This window comes from Ctenopharyngodon idella, chromosome 16 (assembly GCF_019924925.1).
Source record: "Ctenopharyngodon idella isolate HZGC_01 chromosome 16, HZGC01, whole genome shotgun sequence".
Lineage (NCBI taxonomy): Eukaryota > Metazoa > Chordata > Actinopteri > Cypriniformes > Xenocyprididae > Ctenopharyngodon > Ctenopharyngodon idella.
In genome coordinates, this window is record NC_067235.1 from 31,169,755 (window position 1) to 31,196,638 (window position 26,884).

General features: G+C 36.2%; 1 protein-coding gene across 3 annotated transcripts in view; it reads left to right on the forward strand.

Moving 5' to 3' along the window:
• cdk14 (cyclin-dependent kinase 14) overlaps positions 1 to 26,884 on the forward strand; it is a 183,260-nt gene that overhangs the window by 124,608 nt on the left and 31,768 nt on the right. For all 3 annotated transcript variants that reach the window (XM_051865454.1, XM_051865455.1, XM_051865456.1), the window contains 3 exons: positions 2,437 to 2,485; positions 7,882 to 8,021; positions 15,271 to 15,418. In XM_051865454.1, the coding sequence (XP_051721414.1) occupies positions 2,437 to 2,485; positions 7,882 to 8,021; positions 15,271 to 15,386 (305 nt within the window). In that variant the 3' untranslated portion in view covers positions 15,387 to 15,418. The remainder of the gene's footprint in view (positions 1 to 2,436; positions 2,486 to 7,881; positions 8,022 to 15,270; positions 15,419 to 26,884) is intronic.

Consider the following 26,884-nt stretch of genomic DNA (forward strand, 5'->3'; position numbering starts at 1 on the left):
GATCTGTGTTTGTGTGTGACGGAGGGATTCCTGACGCTGTTTTGACTCCTTTACACATTTTATAAGGTCTTCACGAGTTCTCAACTGGTCAAAATACCATCATATGCAGGCTACGCACATACAACGAGTGCATTTATCCCAGAACACAACATTGTTTTGGATGTTCGCCAATTTCCGTCTCTAAATATACGTCATAAAAGCCGAGCAATCAGGTTATGAACCTATCCCTATGTCTTTAGGTTCGGTGTTAAAAATACCGCTAATGAACTCTAAGACTAATTAATAATCATTTGAAACTATAGAAAACAGGCATCCCCAGTAGTAAGATGAAAAGTTTTATCATAATAACTAGCATGTATAAACCTTAATTAATAATCAATTAATAAGGGATTTATATCTGTATATTACGCTGTAGCCACACTGGACCAGCGGTTTGGAAAATGAATGGATGGATGATTCAGCTGCAGGCGCCATCTTCTGGAGAGATTCAGGAATTCATTCAGTGTGACCCACACAGTGAACTGCAATTCAGTCCTTCAGTTCTGATGTTCCTCAAAGTGACCTTAATAAAACACGGAATATCCCAGTGAAGCCTCGCCGACAGTAAATCTCAATTAAACCCATCAACTGATCTTTTAAAACGCCCTGTTAGTCTGTAGTATCAACATTACATTTACTCGATAAAGGTAAAAGAGGTTATTTTGTGATGTAGCTTCAGTAGATGCTGAACAACCATTTTACATTTGAGCTGTTACTATAGTGTGTGTATTTGTTTAATAAAGCCCTCATTGTATTTTGAAAGTCATAATGGTTTGACACTACAGGGTAAAACAATTGATAGATTAATAGACATCACCATACTTCCCCATTTGATTGATTACAGTAAGAATTGATTTTTTTGTATTACAAACTAAAGTTGTAAGTGTTTGTAAGTGCTGCTGAGAAGTGGAGATGTCACTCCTTCAGAGATAACACTTAAATGTGTTATGGAAGCAAAATAGCCCAAAATTGGCCAGTGCATGTTTTTGCCTTTAGTATCTTGCCTTATATCAGCTAGTAATAACATTGGTGTAGTTCAGTGTTGTAGCAGCAGAGGGCAGTGTTTACTGTGCTTCTGCACTATGACTAGCTGAGACAAATAATCAAATAATACTGTATGAGACCTGATCACAGTGTATTCTGCTATATAAATATGCCGTTCTATGCTTCCAGTGTGCTGTTAATGAATACTCAATCTTGATGAAGAGTTATCGATTGGTTGTGGGGTTTGAGATGTTTAATTGCAGGTCATGAAGCTGCTGGGATTTATATAAGGGGCATTGATTGGAAATCCGATCAGTGTTTGTGTGTGTGTGTGTGTGTGTGTGTGTACTGACACGCTTCATACCTGAATGCCCGAGCGGACGGTGTGTATTGATCCAGTCCGCAGGAGGCCAAACTAATGAATCGACATCTAGAACAAAGAGACTGTGTTCAGAGTAACATACTAACATACTGCTGTTTCTGCAGTATAGAGGATGATTACTATGTGCAGTACACACATTTTCTGTATTAACAGAATACCTTTAGGGGTTATTATAGTTAACTAAAACTTAAGCCATAAAAAACATTTTTGTTATTTGAAATAAAATAAACTTTAGCTAAAATAAAATAATGTTATTTCAGTTAGTTGACAAGACAGCATTTGGTTAAATAACTAAATCTGAAATAAATAAAAAAAAAAACTACCTAAAAACAAGAAAACGTAATAAAATGACAAAAACACATAACAAAATTACTAAAACTTTAACTAAAATTAAACTGAAAAAAGAAAAATAAACTAATTCAAAATATTATTATAAAATCTAGGAAGAATATCAGCTGTGCAGAATATCATTTCTTTCTTGACTCATTATTTGTCACGCTGACAGAAAAGTTTGGGGTCAGTAACAGTTTTATTTATTTATTTATTTTTTTAATAAATTAATATTTTTATTCCACAAGAGCACATTAAATTGATCAAAAGTGCCAGTAAAGACATTTATAATATTTTAAAAGATCAAAATGTTAATGATTAAATGTTGAAATGCTGTTCTTTTGAAATTTCTATTTATTAAAGAATCCTGAAAGAAGAAAAGTATCGCGGTTTCCACAAAAACATGAAGCAGCACAAGTGTTTTCAAAATTACAAATAAAAATAAATGTTTCTTAAGCATCAAATCAGCATATTAGAATGATTTCTGAAGGATCATGTGACACTGAAGACTGGAGTAAGGATGCTGAAAATTCAGCTTTGATCACAGGAATAAATTACATTTTAACATATATTCACATAAAAAACAAAGTTATTTTAAATGGAAATAATATTTCACAGTATTTCTGTTTTTACTGTATTTTTGATCAAATAAATGCAGCCTTGGTGAGCGGTTTTTAATCTGTCATTTGTCTCATCTGCAGATCGTTTCACTGTCTACAGTCCCAAGAAACTCAGACAAGCCTGGAATAAGTAAGTGACCCCAACTATTTTTATTATGTGTTTTTGTACAGCTTTTTGCACAGATTTGTCTTTTGTGTGAATGGCAAAGTGTGTTTTAGATGCTGTAATCTCACTGTTTCTCATAGGCTTTTCAAAATTTGCTATCACAGATCAACTGAGATCTTCTTAATATCTCAATTATTTCTCCTAGATGGCAATGACCTTAAATTGATACTTTTGTTTAAATTAGGGCTGCAACTAACGATTATTTTGATAATCGAGTAGTTGGCCGATTATTTATTTTATTTTATTTATTTTATTTTTTGACAAAAAAACACATTATTGCACATCCTGCCCAATGAACTTCAAACTAATTTATTAGATTACCTGTCATAATAAAGAGAGAACACAAGTTTTGATAGATTCATAAAATATTTGTTTAAAACTAAAAATGTTATTGCCTATTACTAGGCAAATAACAAACTGAAACAACTAAATAGTCATTATTCACACATAATATCCCCCCAAAAAACTAAAAACTTAATAACAGTCTGTTGTTATTGACTGTAATTGGGCATCTGAAAAAAAAACAACAACTATAAAGTTTTTTTTTTTCTGCCTTTCTTGTAAAACAGTAAAATCGAAAATTCATGGATAACAACGATAATTATATTGTAGCATTAGAAATACTGCTGTGACTAAAGAACACATACTGGTGGATTAACCATTACAGAAAGATGAAAAATGATTTTTGATAATTTAGGACAGCTGTGGCAGAAACCTTATATTGGGTGGCTGAGGTCTAATAAATTTGTTAAGCACTGTATATTGTGAATATACTGTAAATCTCTACATTACAAATTAAGATAGTAATAAAGATAATAAAGAAAAACACAATCTCAGTGTTAAACAACAGGCAAGATAAATGTTCTGCAGGAACACACACATTCACTCTGGACACAGTCACCTCTTACTGTCATTTCTCTATCCTGTAAAAAGGCTATAAGAGACATCTTACATTTAAATTACATGTTGTTATCCATTTACAGTTACTACTCATAAAATACTTGAATGACATGTTGATTTTTAAATCTAAATTTAGCTTTAAACAACAGATATTTCAGCAAAATGAACATTTTTGCGCTAATATTAATTGTCTCCCTCTCTACCGCGTTTCGGGTGCACGCGCCAGAGCTCATTCAGTAAAGTTTGAAGTTTAACACAGACTGTCAGGACGAACATTCATGCAAAATGGAAATGCTCGCGTAAATTTTTGTAACATACAGATAAGGATATAGCCGCAGAATGAACGTTTTGCGCTGAGGAAACACATGCATCTGTCAAAGCGCCTGACAGGGTAAGCCATTACGCTAATGAATTAGCTTGAAGCTTAAAGGGTTAGTTCATCCAAAAATGAAAATAATGTCATTTATTACTCACCCTGATGCCGTTCCAGACCCGTAAGACCTTCGTTAATCTTCGGAACACAAATTAAGATATTTTTGTTGAAATCCGATGGCTCAGTGAGGCCTGCATAGGCAGCAATGTCATTTCCTCTCTCAAGATCCATTTATTGTACTAAAAACATATTTAAATCAGTTCATGTGAGTACAGTGGTTCAATATTAATATTATAAAGCGACGAGAATATTTTTGGTGCTCCAGAAAAAACAAAATAACGACTTATATAGTGATGGCCGATTTCAAAACACTGCTTCAGGAAGATTCGGAGCGTTATGAATCAGCGTGTCGAATCATGATTCGGATCGCGTGTCAAACCGCCAAACTGCTGAAATCACGTGACTTTGGCGCTCCGAACCGCTGATTCATTACTGTCCGAAGCTTCCTGAAGCAGTGTTTTGAAATCGGCCATCACTAAATAGGTCGTTATTTTGTTTTTTTTGGCGCACCAAAAATATTCTCGTCGTTTTATAATATTAATATTGAACCACTGTACTCACATGAACTGATTTAAATATGTTTTTAGTACATTAATGGATCTTGAGAGAGGAAACGTCATTGCTGGCTATGCCTCACTGAGCCATCGGATTTAAACAAAAATATCTTAATTTGTGTTTCGAAGATGAAGGAAGGTCTTACGGGTGTGGAACGACATGAGGGTGAGTAATAAATGACATTATTTTCATTTTTGGGTGAACTAACCCTTTAAAATAAAGAATTCTCATGTTTTGATCAGCTTTGATCTCGTACCTTTCCCGCAGCTGCTCAATCTGTTTCCTTCAATATTTTTAGATGCATTTTTGTCCATAGAAATGCGTTATTCAGTGCTGTAATTTGACGCGACTGTCAGATGTTTTCCGAGCATGGAGGGCAGACCCGACTAATCAATAATAAAAATCGTTGTCAAATTAATTTCTCATTACATTATTTTTATAATTTTATACTCACTTTTTGGAGAAACATCTGAGATGAGGTTAATCCTTAAATGAATCATCAGTGAGAACTATGAAAACTATAAAAGAGCAACATCTGAGCAATAACATTTTACTCTGGTTTAGCAGTTCGCTTAAATAGTCCTTCTGTGTGACGCATTTGTAAAAACTACAAATATTCGGTAACACTTTACAATAAAGTTAACATTAGTAAACTACAAAATGAACGAACAGTGATACTTCTAAAGCATTTATTAATCTTCGGTTAATAATTTCAACATTTACCAATATATTATTTATAGTAAAAGATCTGTTAATATTATTTAATAGACCTGAGCGGACATAAACTAACAATGAACAACTGTATTTTATTAACTAAAGTTAACAAAGATTAATAAATACTGTAACAAATGGAATGCTTATTGTTAGTTAATATTAGTTAAAGCATTAACTAATGTTAACTAATGAAACCTTATTGTAAAGTTCTTTCCATTTCTTCCCAAAAAAATAAAAAATCATACTGACCCTAAACTCATAATCAGAGGAAGTTTTGTAAGTTTCTGATCTCATTCGATTAACCCACCTCTGAACCAGCAGAAGAAGCACCAGCAGCTGCGAGAGCGAGAACACGAGTGGGAACTTCAGATGCAAACAGAAGCCTATAGATTTTTCCATCTAATCACACAGACACTCGTACACAAGCTCGTTTCACACACGCTTATTTTAAAGTGCTGAAAGCGCTGCTGGTGGACAGAAACTCTAAGAAAACTTCATGTTTCTTTAATGTGTTAATGCTGCAGAGGCCTAATTATCCACATACATTGGTAGTTTTTAACATTTGGTTTCTCATTGGCTGTAGTGTGTGTGATAGTTCAGGACCTCAGTCATCACACACACACGCATTCAGCCTTAGGCCCAAAAACACACTATACAACATGCAAATGCTTGCAAACGAACAATCAATCCTGTAACTTTACTTTAATGTGACAGAATCAAACCTCAGTAGAGTGATAAAATATCCTTCAAATGAGTGAGTCATCGAGCAGATGTGTTACTGATAAGATAGAAGACGTTAACTGTCATGTTAACTAACTTGCTCTTCCAAAACAGTCATTGAGCTAAAAAGTGAATCTTTTAGGGTTTTATTTGAGGCACATCTAGATATCCATGATTGGAACTGTACAGTATATTCCACTTAGTTTTTTTTCTGTTTTGTCTGTGAAATAATACAGATTTATGCACAGAAATTCTGAATTTATGATGCTGTTGAAAAGTGTCTGTAATTTATTTGATCAAAAAATACAGTAAAATCAGTAATATTGTGAAATATTATTACAATTTAGAATAACTGTTTTCTATGTGATTATATCTTAAAATATAATTTATTCCTGTGATCAAAGCTGAATTTTCAGCATCATTACTCCAGGCTTCAATGTCACATGATCCTTCAGAAATCTTTCTAATATGATGATTTGCTGCTCAAGAAACATTTTTGATTATTGTGTATGTTGAAAACGTAATATTTTAGTGGAAACTGTGATACATTTTTTCTAGGATTTTTTGATTAATAGAAAGTAAAAAAAAAAAAAAAATTGAAACTTTATTTAAAACTTTAACTCTAAATGTCTTTACTGTCATTTTTGATCAATTTAATGCATCCTTGATGAATAAAAGTATTAGTTTTTTTCAAATAAATATATATATATATATATATATATATATATATATATACAGTGTATGTATGTGAACCACTTGCAGAATGTGAATAATTTTAATAAAATAAGAAAGATCATACAAAATGCATGTTATTTTTTATTCAGTACTGTCCTGAGTAAGATATTTTACATAAAAGATGTTTATATATAGTCCACAAGAAAAAAAAAAATCCTGAATTTATTAAAATGACCCCATTCATAAGTATGTGAACCATTGATCCTTAATACTGTGTGTGGTTACCTGGATGATCCACGACTGTTTTTTTGTTTTGTGATGGTTGTTCATGAGTCTCTTGTTTGTTCTGAGCAGTTGTCTCGTGTTTTCTTCTGAAGCATCAGTGAATGTTTGAACCTTTTTTAAAAGTTGTGTTTGAGTCCTTCAGTTGTCCTCCATGTGAAAAGATGGATCTCAAAATCATTCAGTCACTGCTGGAAAGGGTTCAAATATGCAAAAAAAATCCTTGAAAACTGAAGAATCTGCAGGACCTGGAGGATTTTTTCTGAAGAACAGAGCTCAGTTTAACTGCTCAGAATGAACAAGGGACTCATGAACAACTATCACAAAACAAAAAAACAGTCGTGGATCATCCAGGTAACCACACACAGTATTAAGAACCAATGGTTCCCAAACTAATTCAGCAATTTTTTATTTTTTTTTATTTTTTGTCTTGTGGACTATATATAAACATCTATTATGTAAAATATCTTACTCAGGACAGAACTAAATAAAAAATAACATGCATTTTGTATGATCTCTCTTATTTTGTTAAAATTATTCACATTTTCACAGATTCTGCAAGTGGTTCACATACTTTTACATGCAACTGTATGTCAATCAGACAGAATAAACTGCAGTAAAAACAAGACAATTGATCTAGTCTTTGCTCATGTCAGATAATTAAGGCCATGAATGTCAAACCATCTTTGTTATATTGTGATGCAGTCATTCATGTAAGTTTTGCAATCCTAAAATCATTACTAGTAACATGGTTTAATTTACTGACCACAGCACATGTGTACTCTCAGCTTCTTAAGATCTGCTGTGTGTTTGTGTGTTTATCTGTACTGCAGTGCAGAATCTGCGGGTGTGTTTGTGTTGGTCTTTGTCTTTGCAGTTTAGAGGACGTTTGTGGGTGAAAACTCGCTTTGCATTTTCCACTCCAAAAAAAGTCAACAAACATTTTTCCAGCCGCACGTCAGCGGGAGTGAAGCTGACAGAGAGACTGAGCTGGAGATGCGAGTGAGCGTGCGTGTGTGTGTGTGTGTGGTGATCTTGGCACTGTAGTCATCTGTGTGTTTATATCTGTGTGTGTTGGCAGGCTGGGTTATGTAGATCATGCTGAAGAGCTGGCTTCCAGATTTCTCCAGTGCTTCCCAAAGAACCGGCTCTCCGCTCAGGCGGCCCTCCACCACGAATACTTCAGCCATCTGCCCCCGAGACTCTGGGAGCTGCCTGACAGTCAGTCAACTCACATCACATCACATCACTGCCTCACTGAGTTCACAATCACACACTACTATAGTTCTCATACTAATTTAGCAGTATGCATGAATGGAACAGTGACCTACTACATTTCTCAAAATGTGCAGTACATAATCAGAGCACACTGCACACAATACTATATGCTGTTTTTCATATACATATAATTTTTTTATTTGTTTTGATCCACTTTTAAAAAATCGAACATTCATTCATTCATTCATTCATTCTTTCACCTTTTCATTATTATGCCTATATCAAGTTTTAAATAACCAGTTTCATATTTGTATCAATCCATTTTAAAATCAAACTTTGTTTATTAATTAATTAATTTAATACTTTATTCATTTTATGTAATTAATTATTTTAATGTTACTGAGTAATGTTTACTCACCCTCAAGCCATCCTATGTGTATATGACTTTATTCTTTCAGACGAACACAATCGGAGTTAAATAAATATCCTTACTCTTCCCAGCTTTATAATGTTAGTGAATGGTGCTTGAGATTTTGAAGCCCTTAAAGTGCATCCATCCATCATAAAAGTAATCCATACAGCTCCGGTGGGTTAATAAAGGCCTTCTGAAGCAAACGATTGTTTTTTGTAAGAAAAAATATCCATATTTAAAACTAAAATAGGCTATAATAACTGGCTTCCGACAATGGCTATATGCGAGTCTAGTTCCGGCGGAAGAGTGATCTCTAACCTGATGCATTATTATTGTTTATAAAGTTTTAAATATAGATATTTTTCTTATAAAAACCCATCGCTTCGCTTTAGAAGGCCTTTATTAACCCCCTGGAGCCGTATGGATTACTTTTATGATGGATGGATGCGCTTTTTGAAACTTCAAAATCTCACTCCCATTATAAAGCTGGGAAGAGCCAGGATATTTTTTAATATAACTCAGATTGTGTTCGTCTGAAAGAAGATAGTCATGTACACTTAGGATGGCTTGAGGATGAGTAAATCATGGGATAATTTTCATTTTTGGGTGAACTATCCCTTTAAGATTTTTGTCTTTATTTTTCCTATTCATATTATGCCTGTTTAAAGGCCGTGACACACCAAGCCGACGTCAAAGAACTAGCGGTGACGAAAGCTGACTGTGTTGTCACCTCACGTCGGCTGCGTCTGGGCTAAAAAGCTGCACTTAAACACAACAAAAGGACTACAGGCGACTGTCAACTAACATGTGCGTCCTGCACATGAAAATAACTGTCTATATCAGCGGGTATCAATAGTCTATATTCGTCATTCAAAAAGGAAAACCAAAATTAGGATTGCTGATATACAAACTGTAAACAAAGCAGCGCTTGATTACCATTTTAAATATCTATCATGCTGATCACTTCCAAACGGCTCATGTTGTTATGAAAATTCAGTCAGTCTGTGCCGTCTTGACTTCTTTGCTTGCTTTCATAGCTTTCGTCTTTATTCTTGTGCACTGAATCGTTTGTTAAGCTGAACAGCCGATCAGAGTTGCCGATTTAACATGCTCAATCGGCTAAAAATACCCCTGACGATGTCCAACTACTGCCAACGGTGCAGAACACACCACAAAAACTGGGCCGGCTCACGCTCGACAACCCTACGCTGGTCGAAGCCCAACTGTCGGCTTGGTGTGTCAGGGCCTTAAATCATTAAATAACCAATTTCATATTTGTTTTAATCCATTTTTTAAATCAAACTTTATTTAAGTCTTTATTTCTCCTTTTCATTATTTATGACTGTGTGCATACTGTTAAATATATTACATGTATTTTATATTTTGCAGTTGTAGTTTTCATTATTATGCCTGTTTAAAGCACAGATGTCAGTGTACAGTGTATACTGCGCAGTAGGCAGTTTGTTAGTATTCCATTCTGAACACAGTCTTAGTGTTTTCCTCTAGTGTTTCATCTACTGCCTTCCTTCATCAGTATTTTATGCTCTTTGTCTCTTCCCGCTCTTTCTTACTGTTAAACATGCTGTCTTATCGATGCATGTCTGGAACTGAATACCAAACGCCGTTCAATTTGAGCTCATTGTGGTGATGGTGATCTCTCTGATGGTAATACACAAAGATTGCACAGTCATCCCATGTTTCTGCTGTGTCACATTCCAGGTTTCTCCGTGCTTCACTTTATCCTGGAGACCAAGAGACAGACACTTTTTATTTTTTTGATTTGCAAAACCCAAATATGCGGGAATTGGTTATTGTCAGCAGTGTTGAATTTTTGATTCTGATTGGTTAATGCATGTTTTTCAAATTGTTACAAAGTTTCAAATGAGCAGCATTTCAGAGTCCTACAGAAACAAAAGAACCTGAAACAAAGAAACTGAAAATCTGATAAAAATGAGTGAAAAACAAAAGCATGCTTTTTAACTAGTGGCTTGTGATGTTACTAAACATGAGGATAGACAGTGCTGGGTAGAAACTGATTATATGTAATCTGGGTAACACTTTAGTTTAGGGACCAATTCTCACTATTAGCTAGTTGCTTATTAGCATGCATATTACTAGGATATTGGCTAGGCCTGTCGCGATAGTCGATATATCGACAGAATATGGACATGACCTCGGTCATTTTCAGTGACGCGATATATTTCCCATTATGTTTACACAAAAATAAATGTCACTGACATTTTGCCGATCATGCTGCCTCTGTCATCTCGTCAGCTCTCCGAGGCGAAAGCAGGGCTCAGCTCCTTCATACACAGAGCTGACATCGACAGGCGGAAAAATGCGTCATTCGTGTCATTATAGTGTTTTCCTGACAACAACAGACAGTTTGGAAGAATAAGTGCAAATGCACTCAGTTTCCGCAATCCACTGGTGCAAATATAAACATGACAGCGCGAAATGGTGCACGCTCACAGCTAGTTTCATACAGGACGTGGCAGTCGCGAGTGTCTAGTTCATTTTCATAGAGAACGCGTTTTTGCATTCCACTGCGCCGTTTTTCCATGGAAACGTGTTTGTTTGACTGTTGCACTCACATCTTTAGCAGCATCTCGTGCATGACGCGGCGCTAAAACATTTTTCAAACACGCCTCTAGAAAAACAGGCCATATCTGACTGCTAAATCTGTGCCTTTGTTCATATGGACATCTGACAATAGCGTGCACCCTTACTTTACTGAGAAAATAAGGTCAGAAAAACCTGTAGATGGAAAATCTCCATATAAGTGCCTTTTGTGCATTTGCAAGTGTTTTTTTTCTACTTGTTATTTTGCAGTTTTTTGTTAGCAAAGGTTTATTTATTATTTATTCAACATTATTATTTTTTGGATGCTTCAATTCCAGTATCTAAATATTCTTAAGAGTTAAGTTCATTATCATTTGAAAGTGTGCAGGCCTACTTGCATTATTATGCTGTTATATTATGATTATGTATTCAGTGGCATAAAATGGTCTTAAAATGACAATAATATCGCATATCGCAATTATTTCTGGGGCAATATATCGCACAACAAAAAGTAGTTATCGTGACAGGCCTAATATTGGCTGTTATATCTGCATACATAATTATTTTTTTAATTCATGTACCCTCATAATCTTTAATCAAAATAACTTCCCCTCCCTCCTACAGTGATATCTCTTCTCTTCTCTGATGACGTGATTACTGGCATGAGGGCGGGGCAACCTGTCACTCAAATGAGATCTACCAATAGCAAACCACAACCATCCACTCAACTCCCCATGAACAAAATCAAGCCCCGCCCTATATTTTTTCTTGTTCGAGAAGCTGTTTCACTCAGATATACGTCACAATAACGCATTTTATTTAATGGCGCCTTTCATAACACCCAAGGTCACCTCACAAGCAAGCAAAGATAAATACAGATCACTACACAATAGGCGAGAAAAGATTGCAACTTCCATTTCATGCCAACTTTAATGAAGCATTTGTGTTCAACACACAAGAAACATTGAGCTGCTGCTGATGATTCGGGTCACTCAGGCTGGTTTTGGTTTTTAGAAGAGCTCAAGGCCTTTTGTCATATCTAATGTGACACGTAGCCATAATCCACACGTGAGACCCTCCACAGCCGCTGATCTTCTTTTAGGCCTCTGTTAGTAGACGGACAAAACTGTAGCACAGGCACATTTAGTCCTACACATGTTATGCGCACAACAGAAAACAGGCGTTTGCGGAAGACAAGCGTCAGGCAAGTCATTTGAATGAGGTTTTTAATTTCACAGATTAGGAGTCGCAGCTGAATTAATCCTGTTATCAGCTCACAGCAGGTTGTTTGCTGGCGGCCGTGCGGGAGGAAGGCGGGACTCTGCCGTGGAGGCGGATCTTTGACGCACAGAGCGCAGCGCTGCTTTTGAAGCAGAAGAATGAAGGGAAAATTAATTCTGTTGTTTCATATACGCTTGCGGTTCAATCACAAAAGAGAACGGTTGCTGTTGGGGGAGGCTGGACGAGTAATTAACATTTCAGCTCAGGCTTTGATTGATACGGAAAATGCAGCAGGATTTATGACGTTTATTAAATGAAATGGCAAGCGCCGATGTGTTTATTTACTCTATTTTATATCTTGATTAGGGCTGTTTGTTATAGCAAGTGTCATTTTTACTTTTGCGCATAGTTCTTGTGCTAGTAAGAAACAACATAGCAAGCATATAGAAAAGCCCCTTTCTGTGTGTATATATGTATATGTATATATAAGGTCACATGACAACTATGTCACAAGCAGCTGTTCAGATGTTGATTGCAGACTAGTTTTAATCAATAGTATTCACTTCATATTGTGCAATATGCAGTAAACAGCATGCATGCATACATATATGGCATTTCCTTTGACGCATTCTGCATCTCCTGATCTTTCTGAAGTGACATACACTTCTGTGATGTTTTTGAGTTCATCACTATGAAACAATCACAGTGGGAGCATGACAGATAACACTTGAGATTTGGTGTAAGATGTTCAATAATGGTCGTTCTTATCAGGGTTTATCATTGTTTAAAGCAGCTTTACAGGGTCACCGGCTTCTTGAATGCAGTAAATAGGGTTTGACTCTGACTCTGAGATTTTTGTTCCTCAGGAAACAGCTTTAATGAATTAATGATGAAATGCTATACTATATATTATATATTTTTGTTTAACTGAGAATAGCTATTGGTCGGTGCCTCATGTGGTTTGTTTCTGGTTTATTCTTCTCAGCACAACTGTCATAAAATTCCCCATATGTCATTCACAATGCCTTATGGGACATAATCATAATCTTTATACTATATATATAATGTTTTTATCACAATGTTGGGTGGATTGGTTTAGGGCTGCACGATTAATCGTATTTTAATCGCGATAACGATATCTGCTTCTCTCGATTGATTACAAATAATCGTCACAATATTGGCCCTGCTCGTTATTTATCCTGAAAACGTGTTTTTTCTTTGGGTTTTGCGTTATCTTGCACTGGTAACAAGCCTCCACTAGCAGTCATGCTTGTGGTTGCCGGATGCAAATAGAGCTTTTCCCTTAAAAAGATATCATTTTTTTTTCCCCGGTGTTTTACTTAATCTGTGCAATCTGGCTACTCTGTGCACGCACTCCCTCTAAATGCGGAAGAAGCGCTGATGATCTGAAAATAAACATGTGCGCGATCTCCACAGCGAAATTCTGCTTCAGTGAAAGTGTCATACAGCCAGTCTTTGTTTCTTCACAAGCCACTTGTACTATTTGTGTGACTAAATCTGCCATGATCAAACCTTCAGTGATGAATTTCAACAAATACAACACGGATCTTCACCTTACTGTTTGCAGAATGCACTTTTGCAACCTATGTGACAATTCAATTGGGAAAATGAACATAATTTGGAATTATTGGAAATAATTTTAGGAGTTTCGCCGTTTTATCTTTTGAAGTTCCTAAAGGTTTTACCAGTTTTCATAATGCTATCAAATCAGTTGAAAATGGTATCGCCACTGGGACATTTTTTGATATAACAAAGAGCATTGTTCTTTGCTTTACGAATTTGCAGGGCAATCTGAATCTGTGGTTTGTCTCATTTGCAAACAAATTGTGTTGCTTTAAAATTCTAATGTGAATACAGATTACAAAGAGCTCACCAAAACCATGTGTTTTGTATTGGTTTACGAAGTTATCATAATTAAATGAAGTCAGTGTGCCACCTACAGGCCTTTTGGGTGAAGCGTAGGTTGGTAAAGAACGTGCAAAATGGCTATAACTACATTACCCTTTTTGATAGAATAATCGTGATTATAATTTTGAGCAAAATAATCGTGATTATCAGTTTAACCATTATTGTGCAGCCCTAGATTGGTTAATGAATCAACTCTTTTTGAAGAATTATATGAAATCCCTATAGAAAAAAGGAGTTAGGGCCCTATTTTAACGATCTAAACACATGGTCTGAAGCGCATGGTGCAGGAGCACCTAGGGCGTGTCCGAATCCACTTTTGCTAGTTTAACGACTGAAAAAATAGTCAGCGCACCAGGCACATGGTCCAAAAGGGTTGTACCTAGTCTCTTAATGAGTCATAGGTGTGTTTTGGGCGTAACGTGCAATAAACCAGTCTCATCTCCCATTCCCTTTAAAAGCCAGGTGTGCTTGCACCATGGCGGATTCGCTTTTTGCATGGCGTAATTTGCAAGTGGAAAGGCTGAATGCTTCTCCAGAGAGGAATCCGTTTATTTTTAATAATTGGCATGTTTATGTGCTGCTCCGTGTCCCTGTGTGTGTAATAAGCAGAGTGTACGCGCATTGTGCACCCACCTATTACTAACGCACCCTTTAAATAACAAAAAATAAATAAATACTGCGCCATTGACTTTAGTCCAGGTTTTTGTTGGTCAATGGCACAATCGATTTCAGTTGCCTCAAAATAGCAACACGCCAACATTGCGCCTGAACATACCTCGTTTTCAGACCAGCACGCCTGTGGGCGAACAGATGTGAAAATGATAACTGCGTCGGGCTGAAACTAACAAAAAATACTTGCGTTGCGTTTACAGTATGGTTTTTTAAATATTATAAAAGTGCGTCATTTCTTTCTGGATCTATTTTGAATTTCTTAGTTAATGATTTCCTAATTTTCAACAATATTTTTATTGTCATTATCATCATCATAATCATCAAATTATCAATGTTTTCCCCTCCCTTTCTTATCTTTTACATGATGATCTTATATTTTGCATTTTGCACCAGTCTGTTCCCAAATAAGTTTTCATACATGAAGACTTATAGACTGAATCTGTCATTGTTTTTCAGTGTCTTATATCTTCACCGTGCCGACCGTTAAGTTACAACCTGAATCTGGCGACAGCATCCAGGTGTGCAGTAAGGCCAACAGTCACGGCAAAGGGACGTCAAACAGCAAACACTGACCTGGACGAGCCGCCCGCCTGGAGCGACACAGGTACGACACATGACGCTCCAGACACTCTTATAGTTTGACAGTCTCTGATTATGTTTGGAATGGCACTAGCATGTTGTTTACTGCGTATTGCACAGTATTTGAAAATACTGTTTATAAAAACAGTATGCAATCCAGATGTTTGCAGCATAGTTGTTATGTGACCTTGCAGATTGCGTGTTTTATTCTTTATTTAGCTTTATTCGGGTCCAAAATTTTAGTGTAAAATTATTGTTTGTCAGTTCAATCAAATTATGATTCAAGAATCAATGTTTTCATTGTCAAAAGCAAATGGGATCCATAGCAAAGCAAATGAGATATTTTATAGATTTTTTTCAAAATTAAAACAAAAAATTGAATGAAACAATGTTTGTTAGGAGTAAAACTATATAGTGTTGAAGTTTAATACGAAAAGTACTGTGTGATGTTTTGGGAAAGAGAAACTTGTGTTTTCGAATATTTCATTGAATTTTGAGAATATGTATGTGTGAAAAAGTGTTGAATTTCAGTGTATATGTGTGAATCTCCATTGCTATGATTAGCCCACTGCACTCTTTAGATATCAGTATTGGTCATTGATAAACCAATGCACTAGTCTGTCGTTCCAAACATACATCAGCGTCTGATTCACTCCTGCAGGGCAGCGAAGGTCGTTTTCATTACGTCCAGAAAGAGGCTGTATTTGCATTTAATTTGTGGTGTGGAAGAGAGCATCTCATGTGGCTGGGTAAAGCTCATAATGGCTGTAATGCAGCGATGGAGGGAAAGAGGCCTCGCTCGCAGGGATTAGCAGCCAAATTACAGGCAGGTGCTCTGGGAGATTTGCGTCGGAGCCCCAGGGAGCCGTAGACCTCTGCAACCCATCTGCATCAGAGCCAGAAACACAGAATAATGACAGAGCAGGAGACAACGAGACTCATCAGAGTCATTTCAGGGGCTCCACGGGCGGCAGCTGGACGAAATGTCTGCAGAGAGGCCTGCGGTTTACACGCTGAACGTCGGATTGGTTGCATGTTGATGGTAAAAACTAGGGCTATATTGGAAAAAAACAGACATTTTCTGCAATATGTATTGCGATATGAAAAAATACAGGAAGTTGCACCAGATGACTTGAATAGCTCTGTTTGGAAATAATTAGGATGCATCAGAAATCACATAATCTCTTGAGTAGGTACTTATTTTGAATACTTTGTGAGCACTAAAAAAGTGTTCTATATAGTATGAATGTAATCTGGACGTACAACATCTGCCATGTTGTCATTATCATGTGACCTACCAGCGTCAGTTGTGTCGCTTCACTGCCATCCACAGACCCTCTCCCATGGCCTCATGGGATAGTAAAGTGTCCATAGTATGTACCCTTATGTATCTTGCCGGAAGTAGAAGGACATCTAGGTACTTTTTGCCTACCTTTCATGAGTACTGTAAATTTGGACATACTTCTTTTGTCACATACTGTTTTTCGCCTACTATATAGTAAGGAAGTATGTGATTTTGGATGCAGCCATTTTATGCAGATGCATTCTAGAATGATTGGGGTGATTTTGTTGTGCAGTGCATCTGTATAGAAAATAATTTTGAAAAGAGCCAAAAAAAATTACTTTTTACTCTGAAGATTTTATGTATGAATGTTTATGAACAATAATCTCTTTCCACTTGAGTTTTCATAGGCCACATCCACATTGTTTTTGTCCAATTCAACATGACTATAAAATAATAATTATAATAATTTTATTGTGATAATTGAATAAAATCTGTAGTTTTCTTCTGGGAATGAACACGTCACAATATCCCTCACAATTCCTGCACAAGGCGTATACAAAATAAAGTGGCGAGGCCTAGTTGAGTTAGTTAGAAGTGTGTTGAAACTTGCGATTATGGTAAGGGGCGGGACATTTCCCAAGCATGCTCGAAGCGGTTGACTAATCACAACACACTGATCCAGCCGACCAATCAGAGCACATTGTGCTTTTCAGAAGGAGGGGCTTCACAGAGACAGGAACTAAGCAGAGCGTTACTGACAGACTGGGAAGAGAGGAGCTGCAACAATGGAGAATATGTGAAAATAAGTTGTTTTTTGAACCTATAGACCCCAAAAAACTAAATCAAGACTTTGAAAAAGGGCATAATAGGTCCCTAACATGTCATCTCTGCAGTGATCTTCTCTTTGACACGTGCATGAAGTGCAGAAATGAAAGTAAAGTGTTTTGCTTGTCAGCATGCAGATGTTGTGGTGTGTTTTCAGCGCGTGTGTTTGTGATGTGTCTGATAGTCGCTGGAGAACGCAGTGGCACCGTGCTGCTCAGAAGGGAAGTCACCCCACTGTGAGAGCCGTGTCCTTCCCTCCACCGCACCATTCATATTGAAATCACACGCTTTGTGCTCGGCCTTCTTAACCTGACAGGCTCCGTGGAGCTCAGAGACGCTCCTCTAATCCACACACATCTGATTTAGAAGCGTTCACACTCCGTGAGACGTGCCGGTGATGCACATGCAAAGATTTCCTGTGTGTTCAGGGAGATTTCAAAGACTGAATGTTTTCATACTCATCTCTCACATTAGAGGCCCTAAAAGTATTTTGACACTCTTAAAATGTCTGAATTTCAACGTATTACATGCAGAATTTGAAAGCATGTATTATTTAATTTTCAAATTCAAATTTCAATTGAAAAATTTGGGGAAAAAAGATGTTTGTCAGGAGTAGAATGATGGATCTAGTTTAAAATGAAGACAAATAATATTTTGAGGACCATGTACTATTTTTATTCTTAATTTTATTTATGCAAAATATAATTTCTTTGATTTTGGGGGAAAAGAATTAAGTGAGATCTATTTAATTATTTTTTTTTTTCTTTTTTTTTTTCCCAAGTTTAAATTTTCAAAAAATTGGATGAAAAGATTTCTGAATGTCATTATATTACATATAAAAATCAAAGCAAGTGAGTTTTCTTTTTCAAATGTCAATTTTGAAATTTCAAGCAAAAAATGGTTGAAAGATGTTTGTTATGAGTGAAAGCATAGATAAAATATTTTGGCCCTATTTTTATGACCATTTATCATTTTTATGCTTCATTCTCTTTATGAAAAATATCATTCTTTGATTTTGGGGGGTGGGAACTCACTCTTAAAGATGAAGATGAAAGATGAGATAAGGATGAAACTCATTAGATTACATACAAAATATCAAAGCATGTGCATTTTATAGATTTTTTATTATTATTTCAAGCTAAACATTTAATTAAAAGATGTTTGTTAGGAGTAAAGTGATATAGTTTAAAATGAAGACTTTGAAGACTGAACATTTTTGAGGACCATCTGAGATTTTTAGGCTTCATTTTTTATGCAAAATATAATTTCTTTGATTTTTGGGATGATATATGTTTTTTTTTAAATGAAGGCATGCAATATTTAGAACCTAGTTTTAGGACCATATGTGACCCTGGACCACAAAAAAAGTCATAAGGGTCAATTTTTTGATTTATACATCATCTGAAAGCTGAATAAATAAGCTTTCTATTGATGTATGGTTTGTTAGGACAATATTTGACCAAGATACAACTATTTGAAAATCTGGAATCTGAGGGTGCAAAAAAATCAAAATATTGAGAAAATCACCTTAAAAGTTGTCCAAATGAAGTCCTAAGCAGTGCATATCCACTCACAAAAATACATTTTTGATATATTTACAGTAGGAAATCTACAAAATATCTTCATGGAACATGATCTTTACTTAATATCCTAATGATTTTTGGCGTAAAAGAAAAATCGATAATTTTGACCCATACAGTGTATTGTTGGCTATTGCTGCAAATATACCTGGTCCAGGGTCACATTTAATTGTTGCTTTTTAAAAAATATTATACATATTTTTCTTTTTATTATGGGATGCAGTATGTTCTGCGTGTGTTTTTGTCAGGTCTCATCTATTTTTACATGTGACTTGAGTTTCCAAATATTTTTTTGGGCCACTGTATGTTTCTGTGAGAAGAAAAGTCCACCAAGACCTGGGCAACTTCTCCAGTTTTGTATTATTCATCAGAAGTGTTGTTGCAGGAATCAGACAGACAGGGAACCTTTTCACAGGAAATCCCCAGCAGGCAGCCTTTGTGCAGCTGGATGGAAGCTTTGAGAGCTGCTATTGAGCACAGATGAAGCTTCAGCCCATCGCAGACTAAATGACACGCCTCTCTCACACACTACGCCACAATGTCTGTCAGAGACGAGCGCTCGCGAGGGAGAAAAGAGGCCGAGGGCTTCACAGAGAGAATGAGAAGAGGGTCACTGGGATGAAATTGGGGTCAGAAAAGATAGAAAAAGGTTGGACGATCTATAGGTCCCTCTTTCTTTGGAGACAGAAAAGCCCTCTCTGATGGTAAAAATGCCTAATTTAGTGAAAGATGTGATGGTGAGCAGCTTGTGCTGGACGTGTTGGGTGAATGTATTCATAAAGTTGAAATCAAATAGCTGAAGTTTCTGGATGGTTCTGGAAGTCGTGCTGCTGATGCAAGAAGCCACCTATCAGCTGCAATGGCTTTGCATGACATTAGCATAAATTAAGGGCCCAAGGTGATTGATATGGATTCTGTTGTGTGGAGTGTCTGTTTTGGACAGACTGTCTTTGTTACTGGATGCTTTTACATTATTCATGTCATGTCAGCGTTATGACAGTATGTGTATCGTGCGTGTAAACTGCTCTAAAGTCTTTATACTGCAGAAGATCTCTTGTGTGGTTATGAGTGGACAGGGCCGCTTTAAATTATTTACATGTACAGTATTATACAAAATGTTTATATTTATAAATATAAAAATGCTATTATAATAATTTTATATATTTAAATATAATATATACTATAATAAACTATATTGTATTGTATATATTTAAAAATAAAATATAATATTAGCATTGAGCAGTTTGTATATTTATTTTTATATTAATATATATACAGTGGGTACGGAAAGTATTCAGACCCCCTTAAATTTTTCACTCTTTGTTATATTGCAGCCATTTGCTAAAATCATTTAAGTTCATTTTTTTCCCTCATTAATGTACACACAGCACCCCATATTGACAGAAAAATACAGAATTGTTGACATTTTTGCAGATTCATTAAAAAAGAAAAACTGAAATATCACATGGTCCTAAGTATTCAGACCCTTTGCTGTGACACTCATATATTTAACTCAGGTGCTGTCCATTTCTTCTGATCATCCTTGAGATGGTTCTACACCTTCATTTGAGTCCAGCTGTGTTTGATTATACTGACTGAACTTGATTAGGAAAGCCACACACCTGTCTATATAAGACCTTACAGCTCACAGTGCATGTCAGAGCAAATGAGAATCATGAGGTCAAAGGAACTGCCTGAAGAGCTCAGAGACAGAATTGTGGCAAGGCACAGATCTGGCCAAGGTTACAAAAAAAATTCTGCTGCACTTAAGGTTCCTAAGAGCACAGTGGCCTCCATAATCCTTAAATGGAAGACATTTGGGATGACCAGAACCCTTCCTAGAGCTGGCCGTCCGGCCAAACTGAGCTATCGGGGGAGAAGAGCCTTGGTGAGAGAGGTAAAGAAGAACCCAAAGATCACTGTAGCTGAGCTCCAGAGATGCAGTCGGGAGATGGGAGAAAGTTGTAGAAAGTCAACCATCACTGCAGCCCTCCACCAGTCGGGGCTTTATGGCAGAGTGGCCCGACGGAAGCCTCTCCTCAGTGCAAGACACATGAAAGCCCACATGGAGTTTGCTAAGATGGTGAGAAATAAGATTCTCTGGTCTGATGAGACCAAGATAGAACTTTTTGGCCTTAATTCTAAGCGGTATGTGTGGAGAAAACCAGGCACTGCTCATCACCTGTCCAGTACAGTCCCAACAATGAAGCATGGTGGTGGCAGCATCATGCTGTGGGGGTGTTTTTCAGCTGCAGGGACAGGACGACTGGTTGCAATCGAGGGAAAGATGAATGCGGCCAAGTACAGGGATATCCTGGATGAAAACCTTCTCCAGAGTGCTCAGGACCTCAGACTGGGCCGAAGGTTTACCTTCCAACAAGACAATGACCCTAAGCACACAGCTAAAATAACGAAGGAGTGGCTTCACAACAACTCCGTGACTGTTCTTGAATGGCCCAGCCAGAGCCCTGGCTTAAACCCAATTGAGCATCTCTGGAGAGACCTAAAAATGGCTGTCCACCAACGTTTACCATCCAACCTGACAGAACTGGAGAGGATCTGCAAGGAGGAATGGCAGAGGATCCCCAAATCCAGGTGTGAAAAACTTGTTGCATCTTTCCCAAAAAGATTTATGGTTGTATTAGATCAAAAGGGTGCTTCTACTAAATACTGAGCAAAGGGTCTGAATACTTAGGACCATGTGATATTTCAGTTTTTCTTTTTTAATAAATCTTCAAAAATGTCAACAATTCTGTGTTTTTCTGTCAATATGGGGTGCTGTGTGTACATTAATGAGGAAAAAAATGAACTTGAATGATTTTAGCAAATGGCTGCAATATAACAAAGAGTGAAAAATTTAAGGGGGTATGAATACTTTCCGTACCCACTGTATATATATATATATATATATAATCTAAAGAATAATGTAATGTGTAGTATTTAAAAGTATAATATATGACATATTTATAGTATTTTTATATATAAAATGTATAAAATATATACTGTAGTATAATATGTATTATTTAAAATAATAAAATGTTATATACTGAAAAATAAATAAGCAGATTTTTTATAATTATTTATATATATATATATATATATATACTGTAGTATAATATGTATTTTAAAAATAATATAATGTCATATTTATTGAAAAAATAAATAAGCTGAGTTTTTATATATATATATATATATATGTGTGTGTGTGTGTGTGTGTGTATATACTTACATACGGTATATCGTATTTTTATATATAAAAATATATACTCTAGTATAATATGTATTATTTTAAAACAATAAAATGTATATTGAAAAATAAATAAGCTGAGCTGAGATTTTATATTTATTATTTTTATATTTTTATATTATTTTATATTTATATTTTTAAATAAAATATAATTTATTGTATAGTTCATATATTGAAACAGTATAATATAGTATAGTATAATAATATTGTTTGTATAATATATATTGTATATTTAATTTATTTACAAATAATATATTATATTAATATAAAATATTGATATTATATTACATAAATATAATAGTATAAAATTTTAAACATAAATTTATATTAGCATTGAGCAGAGTTGAACTTTATGCAAAAATGTCATTGAAGTTAACTTCTGATATGATTTGATCACTGCGAGTGTGAACGGCCCTTCAGTGTTCACTGACTACAGCACTGTTTGTTTGTTAGCACAGTCTGATGGGTTCGCGTGCGTCTCGTTCAGTCCAGGTTGGCAGTGGTTTGATTGGGTCAGTTGGCGCGTGTCGCAGGCCTGCAGTGGTCCACTGACTCTTTGAAGATAAGAGCCACAGACAGACTGTCCGGTGTGTACAGCAGCCAGCTGTTTATCTGCACTGCCACACACACACTTACACATTCAACACACTCTACTGGCACAGTGAACACCTCAAAGTGTGTGTGTGTGTGTGTGTACAGATACAAACACACATTCTCTAAATATGTAGTCTCATGTTGCAGTACACATCAGAAGGTCAAGCGATGACGGACAACACCAGCTCTATTCTGATTGGCTTTCAGTGTGCACAGGTTTTAACACAGTCTTGTTTATGGTGGATGATGCTGTAGAGGAGGAACTAATCATTGGATTTGACTGGTTTGAGAGATCTACATAAAACCTTCTGGTACCTTATAAACTCAACTTTGTCTCATATGTGAGAGTCAGTGTGTGGCGGCCGTCCTCTAATGTGATGTGATTTTATGTATTATTAGTAAAATGGAATATTCATTTGGAAAGAGTGTAGGACGGAACTGTTCATGACCTTGCTTTACTTTTCTCTCTCTCTATATATGTATTCAATATTTACATTTTATTCACCTGTTTTAGTTTCCAGTGTCTTGTTTTCACTCTTTAATGTTCCTATACGGTGGTCTGGACTCTGAATCGAGTGTTTGGATCAAAGACTCTCTTGAGTAGGTGTTAAAGTGGCTTGTTTCATCCTTCTCCCGCAACTGGAGTTGATTTGTGTCAGGGACTGTGAAAATGGGCCGACCTCAGTGTGGTGGAAACACTTTGGTAACAGAGCAGCCATTAAGGGAAAAACATGAATGATTTATCATGAGAAGCTCCTTCTCAACTGGTTTTGGAAATGTATATTCCTGTTTTAATGCTACACACACTGATGCACACACACTGCGACCCAACATGCCATCAAAATTGAATAATAATGGAATTTCTTTTTCTGTTTACAATGTAGGACTGAGTGTTCAAATTGAATATTTACATGTATTAATTACATGAATATAAATATGCAGGTTAGTGTTGTCGAAAGTACCGACCGCGATACCAAGTCGGTACTGAAATTTTAAAAATGTGATGCTTTGAGCGCTGTTGAGCGGATTCTTAAACACCTCTGATTGGCCATTGTGTTCACGCGCTCATCAGATATGTCTGTGATTGGCTACAATGATCGCATTTTAAAATTTCAGTACTGACTTGGTATCGCAGCCGGTAATTTTGACAACACTAAAGCAGATTATTTTAATGTGCTTTTTATTCATGACAAAAGAATAGCTTAATTATGATTAGGGTTAGGTTTTTTTGCATAATAAATATAATAAATAAATACTAAAGAAATTAACATTTATCAAATATTAAATATATAATAAAATAAATGTATACACTTTATTTAATTAAATAATATATTAACTAAAATATATAAGGTAGGTAAATTAATATATGTCTATATACACTGAACTGAAGACTGGAGTAATGGCTGCTGAAAATTCAACTTTGACATCACAGCAATAAATAACATTTTAAAATTATATTACAATTGAAAATATGTATTATATATTATTACAATAAAAAAATGTGTGTGTGTATGTATGTATGTATATATATATATATAAATTTAAAATGTAATAATAATTAAAAAAATAAGAATTATTTAATATTTTATTTAATGTATTATATTTTATTTTATATACCCTAACCCTAACCCTTAAATTTCAAAATATTCTATATATGTTTTGTAGCTATATTACACAGCCCTAGTCTGTATCATTCAGCACCAGCGTTTTTCTCTCTCTCTGTCCATATGCTGCTCCATCCTGCAGCTGATGAGCGTCTCTCTGTGTCTCGCTGCGGTTTTCTCCAGTGATTGTGAAGCGTGTGATTGTCAGTTGAGGGGATTCGATCTGATGAGCCGTTCTCAGTTTCTGAGGGTCAGAAGACCAGTTAGCTTGAGCCAGTGGAGGAAATGAAAAAAATCAGAAGAGGAAGAAAAGCAGGAAACTCTGTGTGTGTGTGTGTGTGTGTGTGTGTGTGTGTGTGTGTGTGTGTGTGTGTGTGTGTGTGTGTGTGTATGGAGGGTGTTTCCCTGCAAGCAGGTGTTTCCCTCTGAGACAAGTACTAGTAGAGTATACACACACACACACACACAGTGAAAGAGCAGAGGAGGTGCGCTGCTTGATTTCATGTGTAATTTGTTTGTCACTAGAGGGACTAATGACATGCGTGGAGGAGGGACAGAGGTCGAGCTCTGAATCACTCATTAGCATAAGCTCCTTTCACTCATCAGCCTCCAGTGTGAATATTTTTCACTCTGTTTCTCACCCTCCGCTCAGCGTCTTTCCTCTCATCTCAGTCATCATCGTCTGAAAACCCTGATTTACTGCAGGTTTGTGTGCAGAAGAACAGCTTGGTAGCATGAGACAAAAATGCCTGAGCTGATCCATCATCTAATGTTGTCTTTCAGATGCACAAAAATAGCGTGAAAATGGTAACATCAACTGAAATAAAATAATAATAATAATAATAATAAAAAAACCTTACAATTATTTTTTTTCTGCTAGATGCCAAAGCAACGTTTCTCATTTGGTTTCGTTTTTTTGAAGTGTTGTGCTGGGTAGCCCTGCCCACAGTGACTTCTCATTGGTCGGAATCTAGCTCCACATCATTCCATTCTAAACATCGTATATATTCTGATTAGCTGTGGTTGTGTCACTGTGACACAGCGTTACGGGTGCACAAGTTTTATTGGTCTGGAAGGAAACAAATTCAAGTGTACAAGATATCAGGATGCTAGATTGAGAACTTTGACGAGCAGGTTAGCTAAAGTTAACGGTCAACATGTTTACCAGGCTTGTGCAACATTGAGAATTAAATTGAGAATGGCTTTTAAATTCTAATGCAATTCCTGATTTTGAGTTGAGATAGCAGACAGGATGCAAAATTGCAAATTGGGATGTAAGGAAGTAGAATTAACATGATTTGGAATTCAAAGAAATTCGTATAACTTTTAACTAGAAAAGCAAAATATATTAAAAACTTATTGTTTGATAGTTTTTAAAAAAGTTTAAAAATCCTTGAAGTTTGAAGGTTGACAGGCCTTACTGATGCATGCCCAGGCACAGGCAGATGGCAAAATCTGAGCTGCAACCAAACTGGAGCAACTTTAAAAAGAGTTATTATTCCCTCGTTTTATTTATGCAACTGCAAACGAGCATCCCAAAAAAATCACACTCCTCTGGATGGATGGAGTTTCACTTCTCTAATTACAGCTCTGAATTGGTGTATGTAAAGTCTGCAGGGAAAAAAATGTTGCAAATGTTTCGATCAGGCGCTAAATGTCACCACATCTTGGCGGCCGCATCTCAATTATAATGCATCACGTTTACAGATTAAAGTGTTTGCTGCCGCTGTGGTACATGAAGTGGCAGGCGACTACGGCGGCGTGCAACATGAAAACGAAGGCCCACACGCTCACGCTCTCTCTCTCTCCGACATATGGGCTTCTCTAATGAGCTTCTAGAAGACGCTGCGCTCCTCCAAGTAGGGCTGCACGTCTTCTGTGAAGAGCGCCAGCCGCCCGGTCAGGCTCCTGCTCGCCTCACGCGCACCTTGCTGGGCCTCTCCAAGCTCCAGCTGGAGTTTGGTCATTAAAAAGTTTGAGTATGTGTACCATAGAAAGAAGAAGGTCTGTTGACACTCTTTTCAGATCTTAACAAGTTGATGATCTAGAAAAGTTTTTGTCTAGTGATTCATTTCTTATATTGAGGTGAAGATGCGTAAACTTTTCTGTAAACTTCTGAAATAGGGTAGTTGAGACAAATGCTGTAGATGGATATATAGACAGACAGACAGACAGACAGAGAGAGAGAGAGAGATGGAGAGAAAGATAGATAGATGATAGACAGATAGATAGACAGACAGACAGATAGATAGACAGACAGACAGACAGGTAGGTAGATAGATAGATAGGTAGACAGACAGATATGTAGGTAGGTAGGTAGCCAGACATGTTGGTAGATAGACAGATAAATACATAG